The sequence below is a fragment of the Sminthopsis crassicaudata genome, chromosome 4 (assembly GCF_048593235.1).
Source record: "Sminthopsis crassicaudata isolate SCR6 chromosome 4, ASM4859323v1, whole genome shotgun sequence".
Classification (NCBI taxonomy): domain Eukaryota; kingdom Metazoa; phylum Chordata; class Mammalia; order Dasyuromorphia; family Dasyuridae; genus Sminthopsis; species Sminthopsis crassicaudata.
This window is the reverse complement of record NC_133620.1, coordinates 276297455-276311516: the sequence shown is the minus strand read 5'-3', so window position 1 is coordinate 276311516 and position 14062 is coordinate 276297455. Positions and strand designations below refer to the sequence as shown.

At 40.6% G+C, this 14062-nt stretch overlaps 1 protein-coding gene across 3 annotated transcripts in view; it reads right to left on the bottom strand.

Annotated features, from left to right (window-relative positions):
• Positions 1-14062, bottom strand: part of CUL7 (cullin 7) — a 32834-nt gene that overhangs the window by 16531 nt on the left and 2241 nt on the right. Inside the window, exons 1-8 of one of the 3 annotated variants that reach the window (XM_074310855.1) lie at positions 13814-14052; positions 13007-13619; positions 12470-12624; positions 11833-12354; positions 11228-11366; positions 10854-11050; positions 980-1274; positions 131-341 (exon numbers count right to left, since the gene is read on the bottom strand). In XM_074310855.1, coding sequence (XP_074166956.1) covers positions 131-341; positions 980-1274; positions 10854-11050; positions 11228-11366; positions 11833-12354; positions 12470-12624; positions 13007-13610 — 2123 coding nt within the window. In that variant the 5' untranslated portion in view covers positions 13611-13619; positions 13814-14052. Of the gene's footprint in view, positions 1-130; positions 342-979; positions 1275-10853; positions 11051-11227; positions 11367-11832; positions 12355-12469; positions 12625-13006; positions 13620-13813; positions 14053-14062 lie in introns of those variants that run through there. The other 2 variants (XM_074310854.1, XM_074310852.1) reach the window with 2 other exon arrangements.

Here is a 14062-nt window from a genome sequence, read left to right as displayed (position 1 = left end):
CTAACCACTTAATTGCCTCTGAGGCAAGAATACAACTTCATGGGACTGATATAGTCCTCTTTGCTTATTTACTTCCCTTGTTTTCCTTCCAAACTCCTGACTGCCCCCACCCCTACCCACATCCCCTCACCTCAGCCCAGTCATTTGAAGGGCCTTGTTCTCGGGGGTCTCCAGGCTCTGTAGCAGCAGCAGGAAGGCTTGGGGCTGGTGCTGAAGCTGCCTCAGGAGCCGGCTCACTTGACCCTCCCCAATGCCCTCCTGGCATATGCTTAGCTCCAGCTCCAGGAGCAGCTGTCCAGAGGGCTCTGCAGCCCCCACAAGGCTCCGAAACAGCAGCTCAGCTGCAGCCCCAACAAACATAGGGTGAAGAAAGGGGGTGACAAGAGTTGGCTAGACTTAGAGAGATGAAGACCCTAAAAAATAAACTGGAAACATTTTTCCCCTTCAATAAATGAATCAGGGGAACAAAGCATCTTTTGGTTACCTTCCATTCAAAAGTCAGGGGCCAAATGTTATTGTTCCCTGCTGATTACCTACCCCACCCCAAACTTTGCCAGGCTTTTGCCTCTATAGCCTTTACATGTTCCAACAGAAAAAAACAAAACAAAACAAAACACCAAAAAACCAAAAAATATGATTTTATAGATGAAGTGCAATATGTACTATGGAGCACATTATACATTCTTAAATTAACAAAGAGACTTCCATAAAATGTTAAAAAAAAATACACTGTACAAATTATCTCTTTTCCCCCAAATTGTCAATTTCTTCACCAAAAACAATAACGCAAAAAAAGCCACCTTCCACCCACAATTTCAACATTTCTAAAAATTATTTATCTATAATCACATCCTTTCCTTCTGCTCTTAAATCAGAAATTTCCCTTGATAACACCTGATATTACCTCCCCAGTCTCTTCCCAGCTGCCTTCTCTACTGGATATTACCTATTACATTTCCCAAAAAGGGGCTTGTCTTACCTTCCAGTGCTGTTGATGACTCCTCCACCCCTAGTGATTTAATCTGCCCCTTCATCTCCACCTCTGATTTGGTATCTGGAAATGGGGCCTCAGGGCTGCAGGTGTCCAGATGAGGCTCAGGAGGAGTAGGGTTGGCCGAATTCCCCACAGGCTGTAACCTGAATTTGTTGTAAACAATCGAACTAAGCAGGTCATTGTGGGTGCTGCCTCGAGCCTGCTTACTGAGTGCCTGGACCAGCTTCTCTGCCAACTCCACAGATACTTTGAGTTCACCAAGGGCTTCTTCTTCCACAGGCTGTCAAAAAACAGGAAGGAAAACATATTACACAGGGCCTGCAGGGGCTGGAAGTTATTGTAGCTGGGAGATCATGCTGTTGTTGTTGTTGTTGTTTTTTTTGAGAATCATTTAGGGTTAGATGACTTGCCCAGGGTTATATAGCTAGTAAGTGTTAAGCGTCTGAGGTTGGATTTGAACCCTGATCCTCTTGATTCCAGGGCTAGTGCTCTATCCACTGAGCCATGTAAACACCCTTAGGGAAAGGTATTTCTGGATGTCTTTCTATTTCCCTCCCCTCCAGGACATCACAATATGTGCCTCTCTATATCTTTCTGAACATACCAGTTCCCTTCTCATAGAGCGCCTGGTTCCTACTTCCCAGCTTTCCTACCATAGGAAACATCTACCTTAGTTTTTCTGAAACAATCATCTTCATTTCATGCAGAATAATATTATTCCATCACATTGATAAAACATCACTTGTTCAGCCATTCTAAAACTGATGGGCATCCCTTTAGTTTCCAATTTGCTATCACCAAAAATATGCTGCTACAAAGATCTTTGTATATATGACTGCTTTTCCTCTTTCTTTGAACTTTTTTGGAATATAGATTTAGTCGTGGTATTGCTGGGTCAAAGGACATACAGTTTAATACATTTTTGGATATATTTCCAAATTGTTTTCCTGAATAGTCATATCATTCCACAGCTGCATTAAAGTACCAACAGTGCATTAAAGTACATGCTTTCTCCCAGCTCAATCCAGCATTTGTCTTTTTTTTTTTTTTTTTTTTTGTCAATTGAGTCAATCTGATGGATGTGATTTGGTACCTCGGAGTTGTTTTAATTTGAATTTCTCAATTATTAATTTAGGGCACTGTTTTCAAATGGCTATATTTTATTTTTTCTTTGTATCTGTAGGAAGATACAAATACTGCCTATTTGTATCTTTTGATCATTCATCAATTAGGAAATGGTTCTTCTTATAAATTTGACTCAGTTCCCCCATGTATATCTTAGACTATCAAAGAAACATGATGCAGAAAGCCATTCTCCCTCTTACTTTCTCCCAACCTACTTACCATTTCTTGCTTCTAATTTTAACTATATTGGTTTTGTTTGTACAAATCCTTTTTAATTTTACGTAATCAAAATTGTCCATTTTGCTTTCTCTGATGCAAAGGTCTCGCTTGGTCATGATCTCTTCCCCTAGCTATAGATTTGAAAGTTTATTTTTTCCATGCTCCTCTAATTTACTTATGATATCACCCTTTATGTCTGAATTGTGCACTTATTTGCAGTTTTGGTTATTACACATTGCAAATATTAGCCTATATCCAGTTTCTGTCAAATGTTTTCCCAGTTTTCTTAACACTTTTTGTAAAATAGTGATGTTTTGCCCTAATACATGAGATCTTTGAGCTTATCCAAAACTAGGTTATTGTACTCATTTTTTCTGTATGTTATATACCTAACTTATTCTACTGATCAACCACTCTATTTCTTACCCAGTACCAAACTTTTTTTTTTTTTTTAAACAATTACACCTTGGTAGAGTAATTTAAGATTATATTACTAGGTTCCTTCCTTTACATTAGAAAATTTGATTCCATTTATGTTCTTGATTTTTTTGTTTCTCCAGGTGAATTTTGTCATTTTTTCTAGTTCTACCAATAATCCTTTAATAGTTTGATTGGTATGGCATTGAATAAATACAATAATTTAGGTAATAACATCAATTCTGTTACGTTGGCTCAGTCTATCCATGAGTAATTAATATTTTTCTAATAATTTAAAATTGCATTCATATAGTTTCTACGTGTCTTAGCAGGCAGACTTCCAAGTATTTTATACTGTCTCTAATTATTTTAAATAGAATTTTTCTTTATCTTCCTCCTGGATTTTATTGATAATATACAGAAATGAGGATGATTTCTGCAGGCTTATTATTTATCCTTCAACTTGGCTAAAGTTTTTAATTGTTTCAATAATTTTTTAGTTGACTGTCTAGGATTGTCTAAGCAAATGGTTGTATCATCTCCAAAAAGGGCTAGTTTATTTCTTTTTCTCTGTTTATTCCTATAATTTACTTTTCTTTTCTTTTTTACTATAGCTAGCATTTGTAGTACAACAATGAAAGTAATGGTAAAAATGAACATCTCTACTGTCCTTAAAAAAAAAAAAAAAAAAAAAAGACTGATCTGATTGGAAAGGCTTTTAACGTATTCATAATACAAATCATGCTCTCTTGGTTTTAGATAACTAGTATTTATAATTTTTAAAATTTAATTTAATTTAATTTTTTTTTTTTTTTTTTTTTTTTGCTGAGGCAATTAGAGTTAAATGACTTGCTCAGGGTCACGTAACTAGAAAGTATTAAGTGACTAAGATCAAATTTGAACTCAGGTTCTCCTGACTTCAGGGCTAGTGTGCCAGCTAGCTGCCCCTTTTTCAGTATCTTTTTTTATTTTTTTTTTTTTAGTATTTATTATTTTTAAAAAAGCTTCATTTTTTACACTTTCTAGTGTTTTTTTTTTTTAATTCAGAGTGGATGTATTTTTCCCCTAACTTCTATTCTATTCTTTCTTTTAATATTTTTTAAGCATAGAAACTTTTTAAAATTCTTTTTTTAATTCCAAATTCCCTCTTTCTTTTCCCCCCTGCAGTGAAGTCAAGAAAAACAAAACCTATTACAAATATGTATAGTCATACAAAATGAATTTCCATATTAGTCACATTTTCTCTTCTATCACCCCTCCCAAAGCAAGAAAATGGGGGAAATCGGTTTTAATCTGGATTCTATATCCATCAATTCTCTGAACAGAGGTGGATAGCTTGTTTCAACATGAAGCCTTTGGTTTTAATTGTAATACATCGTGTTTATCTGTTACTATGTCTTTCAAATATTATTATTTTTTCTTTTTACAATATTGCTGTGTAGAATGGTGTATTTTTTCAAAAAGTTTTTTTCAGTATCTATTAAAATAATCAAGATTTCGTTGTTTTTATTATCAATATGGTCAATTATTTTTACAGTTTTCCTAAGATTGAACTAGCTTTACATTTCTGGTATGAATACAGCCTATTTATAGTGGTGTATCATCTTTATGATGTATTACTGTATTCATTAAGGAAATTGGCTTATAGTTTCCTTCTGTTTTAGCTCTCTCTGAATTAATTTATAAAGACCATATTTGTGTCATCGAAGGAATTTAGTAAGACTTCTTTAACTATATTTTCTGACCAGTCTATGTAGTATTTGAATTGTTCTTTAAATGTTTGAGAGTATTTGCTTCTAAATTCACCTAGTCTTGGGGCTTTTTGGGGGATGCTCATTGTTTGCACAATTTCTTTTTCTAAGAAAAGATCATTTTAAATATTTGAATTCTTGTTCTTTTAATCTAGATAATTTATATTTTTGTACATATTAATCTGTTTCATTTCGACTGTCAATTTTCTTGGCATACAATTGGGTAAAATAACTTTTGATAATTGCTTTTACTTTTTATTCATTCATTGTAAATTCATCCTTTTGTATTTTTGTAATTTTTATATATTTTTGTAATTTGCTTTACTTCTTACTTTTTAAAAAATAAATTAACTTATGGCTTATCTATCTTATTGTTTTTTCCCTTTAAAATTTGGCTCTTAGTTTTAGTAATTCGTTTAATCAATTTCTAAAAAATTTTCAGTTTTGTTAATTTTTCCTTTGATTTTTCAGGATTTCTATTTTGATGTTTATTTGGGAGAGTTTTAGTTTGTTGGTTTTCTAAGTAATTTTAGTTGTATGCTTGATTTAATACCTTGCTCTCTTTTTTATGAAAGTATTTAGAGATATAATTTTCCACTGAATGGCTATATCCCACAAATTATGTTTATTGTTGTCATTATCTTTAATGAAATATTGTTTTTACAATTTATTCTTTGATCCACCCATTCTTAAGAATTAATTTAGTTTAGGGTTTAAAAGCCCTTTATTGAATATAATTTTCATTTCATTTTGGTCAGTAAAACATGCATTTGAGATTTCTTTTTCTGCATTTGTGAGATTTATATTCCCTAACACAGTCTTTTTTTTTTTTTTTTTTTTTTGGTGAAAATGCTATACATAGCTGAAAAATAATACTATTTTCTATTCCTAGTCAATATTCTACAAAGGTGATACATATGATAATGTCACTTTTTTAGAAAGTTCTATTTGGAATTCAACTTTTTTCTAGTCTTATTTTCTGGTTGGTTTTTATTACAGCCTGAGAGAGGTAAATGAGGTTCCCTTATTACACAGTCTTACTGTCTATTTTCTTTTTTTCTTTTAGAATTTTTTTCCCCACAATATATATGCATGAGTAATTTTTTTTTTATACTATTATCCCTTGTATTCATTTTTCCAAATTATCCCCCCCCCCTCTCCACTCCCTCTCCCCGATGACAGGCAATCCCATACATTTTACATGTATTACAATATAACCTAGATACAATATATGTGTGTAAATACCATTTTCTTGTTGCACATTAAATATTAGATTCCGAAGGTATAAGTAACCTGGGTAGATAGACAGTAGTGCTAACAATTTACATTCACTTCCCAGTGTTCCTTCTCTGGGTGTAGTTATTTCTGTCCATCATTGATCAACTGGAAGTGAGTTGGATCTTCTTTATATTGAAGATATCCACTTCCATCTTACTGTCTATTTTCTCCTCTAGTTCATTTAACTTTTGTTTAAAGAATCTAAAGTGCATTTAGTATACATTTAATATTGATACTAATTCATATTATCCCTTTTAGGAAAATGTAGTCTATTTATCTTTTAATTGGATCTAATTTTGCTATTTTTTGGTCAGAGATCATAATTGCTATCCCTGACTTTTTTTTGTAACTATACCTAAAACATAAAAGATTCTGCTCCAGCCTCCTCCTCCCCCCCCCCTTTTTTTTTTTTTTTAGCTCTGTGTGTATCTTTCCATTTTAAGTATGTTTCTTGTAAATAACTTTTTTGGATTCTAGTTTTTAATCTATAATATCTTTTTATGTTTTATGAGTGAATTCATCCCATTCACATTCACACTTGTGACACTATTTCCCTCTATTCTATTCTCTTATAATTTTCCTTCTCTTTTTTTCCTATCCCCTCCTAAAGAGTTTTTTTTTCTTTCTAACTAATACCCTCCTTCTTATTCTCCCCCTTTCCCATAACCTCTTTCCTTATTTCCCTATTGGGTAAGATATATTTTTGTACCCAACTATATGTATGTATATTCTTCCTCATTTAACTAGTTCAGATGAGAGTGAGGTTCAAGAGTCACATGCTTCCCCTACTGCTTTTTATATTATATAAACTCTATCCTTGTGTACTCCATTTGTGATAGATCATTTCTCCTATTCTTTCTCTCCCTTTCTCCCTTTTTCAATGCATTCCTCTTATCTACCCTTTCCATTCTTCTTTTGAGAGCATGTAAACATAACAAAATCCAGGCCCTCTGTCTAGTTAAATTCTTTTTTATGACCCCTAGTGGTAACAAAATTCTGAGATTATCTGTATCATCTTCTCATATAAGAAATATAAAGTTTAACTTTGAATAGTTTCTTATGATTTCTTGCTTATGTTTTTTTTTTTTTTTCATGCTTGCCTTGATGACTGTATTGATATGTCAAATTATTTATTCAGCTTTGGTTATTTTATCAAGAATACTTGAAATTTGTAATTTCACTAAAAGTTCATTCCTCCCCATAGGATTATGCTCAGCTTTGCTAGGTAAGTTATTATTAACTGTAAGTCTAGATCCTTTGCCTTCTGAAACATTATATTCCAAGCTCTCCATTTCTTTATAGTAGTTGCTGCTAAATGTTTTGTGATCCTGATGGCTACCTAGGATATGAATTCTTTCTTTCTGACTGCTTGCAGTATTTTTCCTTTGACCTAGGAGCTATGGATTTTGGTTACAATATTCTTGAGTTTTTGTTTTGGTGTTTCTTTCAGATTATCAGTGGATTCTTTTAATTTCTTATTCTTTAATTGCCCTTTGGCTCCAACATGTCTGAACGGTTTTCTTTTATGGTTTAATGTAGTGTCTAGAACCTTTTTTGTTCATGGCATTTGGATAGTTCAATGATTCTTAAATTATTTCTCCTCATACTGCTTTTCAGATCAGTTGTTTTGTCTTCTATGAGAAATTTCACAATTTTTTTCCATTTTTTTTCCAGGCTTCTAATTACGTTTTATTATTTCTTGATGTCATGGGGTCATTCTCTTTCATTTGGCCAATTCTAATTTTTGAGGAGTTATTTTCTTTGATAAGGTTTTGTACCTTCTTTCCCTCCTTCCCCCAGCTTTTAATTTTCTTTTCGTATCTTTTTTCCCGCTCATTTTCCCATTTTTTTTCTTTACTGCTCTCAATTTTTAAAAATTTTTTTAGCTCTTTATAAAACTCATTTTAACTTTTCTAGGAATTATTACTGTATTTGTGTCCAAAATACATTTTTCTTTGAGTCTTTGCTTGTAAATGTTTTTAATTTATTATCTTCTTCAGTATTTATTGTTATCATAGTAGTCTTTTATGGCTGTATTTTTTTTTTTTTAATTTCTTATGCTTCCCAACCTTCTTTTTTACTTTGGACTTGATGTTAGTGCTGGCTCTGGAGGTGGCTGGGATGTCTGGCCTGAGTTTTTTTCTTCTTATGTCTTATTGCTTTCACAATTCAGTCTGGGGGCCTGTAAGCTTTCAGTGCTCCCAAAGTGAGTATGATTTAGGGAGAGCTCTGTTCTCAGCTCTCCTTGTCTGAACTCTGCAATTTCTTTATCAGTTCCAGGTCTGTTAGCTTGTCTTTGTTTGGAAGTATCTACAGAATGCTACTGTAGTCATATACTACTAGCCTGTTAGAAATTCTGAAGGTTTAGAGCACCTGAAGTGCTGGTTCCCCTTTGGTCTGGAATTCTTGCCCTGGTTACTTCACTGAGGGTTTAGTACCTGAGTTAAAGGCTAGGATTGAGTCCCTGCTGTGCTTCTGTGCTCAGAGCCATACAGCTACATTGTCTTAAACAGTCCCTTGTTCAATACAGGGTTCAACTAGAGTTAACAGCAATTGCTCCTCTCCATCCTGGATCAGTAAACTGGAACTGGATAGAGGGTTCTTGACCCAAGGGCTAGTTTGGGGTCCTTGGAGATCTCTCTGACTCTGATTCTTCCTTTCCTGGTGTCCTCTTTCAGTCCCATGTCTCACGTTCCTGGTCCGATCCTATTCCAGGTCTGTAGACCCATCTTCCTGTCACCCTAAGCTGTCATGGGCTGGAAAAATAATTCATTGGGACTCTTTCTTGGCTTTCTTGATCAGAATTCAAAAATTCTGTGCAGTTTATAGATCAAAGCTTTTTAAACTGTGGATTGCAACCCCATTGTATAGCTGAATGTGAGGGGTCACAAAATTATGACTTATTATCAGAAGATGTTTGATTTGTACAGCTATTTTAAACACCTATATATCTGGAGTTGTGTAAAAATTTATTAGGTGAAAAGGGATCATGAGTGGAAAAAGCTTAAGACCAATTTAGATCACTGTGGAAAAAAAAGATAGTAGAAGACTAGGCTCTATTGGTTCCTCTTCTTCTGCAAACTTGATTGCTATTCCTATTCTTTCAACATTTCTCTTTATGACAAACTTTTCAGAGCTCTCTCCATTGAGAGACAGAATAATATAAAGTATTGAGCACAAAAATTGGAGTCAGGAAGACCTGAATTTCAAATCCTGACTGAGACACTAGCTTGTGAAACCTTGGGCAAGTTGCTTTTTGAACCTTAGTCTCTTCATCTGTAAAATGGGTATAATAAGAAGTTGGTTTTTCAGGGTTTTTTAGGAGGATTAAATGAGATAATGTATGCTGAGCAGTTTACCACATTCAGGGTTCTTCATAAATGTCAGCTACTCCTGTCATTGTCCTTTAAATATGTTCTGGTTTATGAATGTCGCCCTTCAGTATATATCCTGACCTATCACTGAACTCCAAGCTCCAGATGTGGTTCGATAAAAGCACAGCACAGTACATTAAGACAATCATACCTCCCTCATTCTTTAAATGCTTCTTTAAATGCAGCTGAAGACCACATACACTTTTTAGGATTCTGTGTCACATGACTCCCTCAGAATAAGGATACAGTTCGCTAAAACCCTCAAATTTTAAATGATTTATTAAAAAGTCTTAAATTAGAGGCAGCTAAGTGATACTGTGGATGAAGCACCCTGGAGTCAGGAGGTTCTGAGTTCAAATGTGGCTTTGAACATTTGACACTAGGTCTGTGACCTGAGCAAGTCACTTAACCCCGATTGCCGCAAATAAAAAAAATTTAAATTAAATTAAAATTTAAAATTTAAACCTTAAATTTAAATTAAATTTACATTCTCCAAAGCTTCTCTAGAATAACTTCCTCATTTTACAGAGGAGGAAAATTACTTGCCCAAAATATTTTTCACTTTGATTACTCTCTGTGTTGCTGGTATCCTACATTTGTCCTGTTATTTTGCTGAAGCTGCCTTGAGAACTTCAGATTCATTAGGCTTATTAAATATCACCTTATTCAGAATAAAAAGAAAAGAGTCAGGAACACAGCCTGAAATAACTTCCCATCAACCAATCTTCCAAGAGGGTCTAGTTGGTTAATAAATTCTGAACTCATCATATTGTCATGTAGTCCACATCTCACCATCTAAACTCACCATGATATTGTGAGAATAAAGTACCTTGCTGAATGATTTGTCTATAGCTTCTCCTATCACATCTCCTTTTGCCCCACTTCTGCAACAAGTCCTCTCCTAAGCCCAACATATCTCCCCGTCTGGGTTCTTTTAGAAAGAAAAAGCTCAGTCCCATTCAATATGAAACTGTGAGTGAGAGGGAGCAACCTCATTTACAGCCAAGACCTAGATATATAAGGTCACTTCCATAAAGGCCACCCAGCCGGGGATTGTACAGCTTCTCCCTAGAGTGGAAGTTTTGTGAAGAGGACCAAAATGACCCATACATATGGGTGAGAGGAAAATGGTAGCTTTGACTGTATTAATTCCTTTCCTGCCCAGACACTAGAAGCCTCAGCCAGCTGAAATAGCTGGGATCATTCTATGCTTTGTGGGCAATTAACCCTTCACCATTATTTTCTCTAGCAATGGTGCTTTTGGGGAGCAAGTATTCTGAGGCACTACAAGGGCTAGGCTGGTTGAATATCCATTGTTGGCATGTGGCTCATATTTGCTGTAGACATAACTGCTGAGCAGGTTACTGTGGGTCTGCTCTGGCACAGCCTACTGAGTCCTAATACCAGCTTCTGTGCTAATTCCATTAGCACTAAGAGCTCATCTACGGGCCCTTCCTCTTCTAGGGAGCTATTGATAATGATAACTTATTACATCGAGCTAAGAGATTAGGAATGATAAAGGATACCTTTCTTGGAATATTTTCTCACCTTCCTCTACCTTGGGCCTTTATGGTTTTCTCAGAACCAAATCCAGCTTTTGATCCAATCTCCACTTACTAGTCCCTCCCATCCTGACTTACCTCCCACTTAGCAGCAGACCCACTCCTCAGAGTTCCACTTTTGGACCCAACGTACCTCCCCATCCGGGTTCTCCTGGAGGAGCCGGAGAAACTCCTGTTGCTCAGGTCCATCCAGCTTCTTGATGAAGAAAAGAAGTTCCCACCATTCGGCCTGGCTCAGGCACCCAGACTCTGTGTTCCTCTGAGCCTCAGGTTTAAGGTACGGCAGAGTATACAGTCCCACAATGGGTTTCCACTCTAAGAAAGGACGTGCTGTTGGCACAAGCACAAAAGTGTTGACCAAATGTTCAGGAGAATGTGATACTGGTCACAGTCAGACCAGCTCAGGGGCAGCCTTTTTCTTCAGTTACTGTTCCTCTAACTTAAGTAAGCCTCTCCCTCCATATACTACTCCCCTGGGAATCTGTATGCTTATCTCCCAAAACTCACCTATACTTGGGGTCAGGTACCTGCTGCCCCCAGTTCCTTTCTCTGGCTCAGTAGTAACTTTGTCCTCAGTTACAGGACCGAGAATCTCCACCATGTGCCAGTGCACCCAGTATGTGCGACCTGTCGACTGCCACAGCACCTGGAGTGGGAAGAGGGAAGGAAGTTTAGTCACTTGGGCCGGGGGAGCCGCCTCAATTAGAGACCCAGACCTGGGGCATGTAAGGCCCCTTCCCAGTAGAGCCTCCACATCAGCCACTAAGACATCGGGGGCTTGGGCAGCTCTCCGCAGAGTGGAGGCTAGGGGAAGAGCACACAAAGGACCCAAACGTGTATCCCCCTCTCCTCTGACAAATGAGAAGAGAAGGGAGGTGACAGCATGCTCAGTTGTTTCTGCCACCTTTCCACCTACCAGGAATCTCTCTGTCTGGCCTCTCAGTGATTCAATCTTTTCCTGGCCATTCCCCCTCCCTGGGGCTAAGGTAGGGAGAGAATCCCTCTCTAGCCTTCCCCTACTTTCTCTAGGGTCTCTCTTTCTTTCCCAGGGATGCTATTCTACCTCCCCGCCCCACCCTCGAGGTCACCAGTTCCAACCCACTGACACAGACCTGTACGGGGGGCATTCCGTTGTTGCTCTGCCGAAACTCGCCTTGGTCCCCAGCGCTGATCTCCTCGTAATCCTCCAGCATTCGAACGCGCATCCCTGGCTGCAAGGTCTCCTGAACGTAGTCCGCATAGCCGCTCAGGCTTGAGAACTCGGACCGGGGCCTGAAGGCCCGGCTCGGCCTCCGGGGGGAAGCGGGGGGAAGCAGGGTGGGGAGGATGGTGCTTGGCACAGAGGACCTGGGCTGAAAGATAGACCGGGCAGGCCGAGGGGGCGAGGCAGGCTGCCTCCCTGGGCCCCGGTCCCATCCCATGCCCCGAACCAATTCCGAAATCAGGTTGCCCATGGCCATGCTAAACTCCAGTTCCCGCTGGCCGCGGCTCTTCTCCACGCTGGAGGACTTGTTGGGGGAGCACCGGTTTCCCCACTCCCCAGAGCCTGGCTCCACGCTGCTACTTAGCTGGTCCAGGAGTGACGTGACACACAAGTAACGCTTCACTAGGGAGAAGAGCAGCTTCCCGGGGATCTGCAGGACAGACACCCGGGCTCAGGGCACTGACCTGCCCTCTCTGCTTCTCCCAAGCACGCTGCCAGAGAAGGGAGGACAAAAGCCCGGCCTGAGCCGCACTCCCTCGGGTTACCTGGGGCAGGTGGATCCCTTCAAAGGCCATGCAGTGCTCCTCAGAGGATGTGGTCTCTGCAAACAGCTCCAACAGAGTGGAGCGGCTGTCAAAGTCCATGTGCTGCTCGATGCCATCCTGCTGGCTCAGTGACAGGAGCACATGGGCCCTGCTCCCTAAAACACAAGCCCTGCTCTGCATCCTGTCCCAAAAAGGCCCCTGACCACCTTCTGCCCGGCTCTCCTCTCATCACCGGCTTCTCAGACTCTCCCCCTTCCACCCTCCAGCAGAAGCAGGTCCTCTCCCCCCAGAGGGCTCACGGGGGAATGAGGGGGCTCTGAGGGCTGAGACTGGGTGTCGCGCGGTAAGGGGCGCTCACATCTGGCCGCTCCGTTCTAAACTCTTAAACAGAGACTGTCTCTTTCTACTCATCCCCCTCTCTCCTCAGTGGGTGCGAGTTCACTCGGAGGAACCTCTTTGGCCACGGGGCCCCTGACCCAGGTCCCGCCGGACGCCTGCCTCCTTTCCCCGGCCCCTCCCTTCCCTGCTGGCCCTCACCGGCATCGTGGGCGGCCAAGGCCTGCAGCATCTTCCCGGCGCTCCTGCGAATCTGAGACTCGGGGTTGCCCAGCATGTGCATGAGCAGGTCCAGGGCTCCCGTCTCCCTGAAGACGCCGGCGAGGGGCCCGATGCTGGCGTAGGCGCTGAGCACGTGGATGGTGTGCAGCACCGAGGCCGCGGGGCTCGAGCTCCCCCCCCCATCCAGCTGCCGGGCGGCCCGACGCACCAGCCCTCGCACGTCGGCGGCCATCTCTCCCAGCGACGCCTCGTCCAGCCCCCCGGCATCCCGCGGAAAGGCGCCCACGCTGCCCACGGGTTCGCGCTGGGGCCCCTTGGCCGGGGCCCGCTCGCCAAGCAGCATGGGGCAGTTGGCGTAGACCTCGGGGGCGGAGAGCCACATGAGGATGTGCTCGGCCTTGCCCTCTATGGAGCTGCCACTGCCGACCCCGCCCTCCTTCCCCCGCTGCAGCACAGTCCAGCGGATCAGGTACTCCGGGTGCCCATCGTGGCCCTGGCGCTGCCGCAGCAGTTCCTCGGGGTACGCCTGCAGTCGTGGGCCCAGGGGCACCAGCAGATCTCTGCTTCGGCGTTCTCCCACCATCCTGGGCACCTGCGGCAGAGGAAGAAAAGGAGCCGAGTGAGCAAAAGTGCTCAGGGTGAAGGAAGCCCCCGGGGCCGTGGGGGGTGTGGGGAAGCACTGGCTTCTCTCAGCAGAGCAAAGGGAAGAGGAGCCCGAGCCAGGGTCCAGGGCAGGGGAAGCACGAGGCTGCGGGGCTGCGGTAGGTTTGGGCAGGAGGATATTACCGGAGTGTTTCAGTTGCCAGAAGGATGAAGCTACAATTGAGAGACTATGAAAGGTAAATTGAGGACTCTAACTTGAGAAAATAATATACCATTTGCTCAAGGATTAAGGAACAAGATAATAGCTCGACCCTGGAAATAAAACCCTGAGGAAGGGTGGGAAATGATGATTGGGAGGGGAGGAGTGGGAGTGGGCTGGCTCATGGAAGGGACCACCAAGAGGAGAAGGATTCATGCAAATAGAATAGCTGG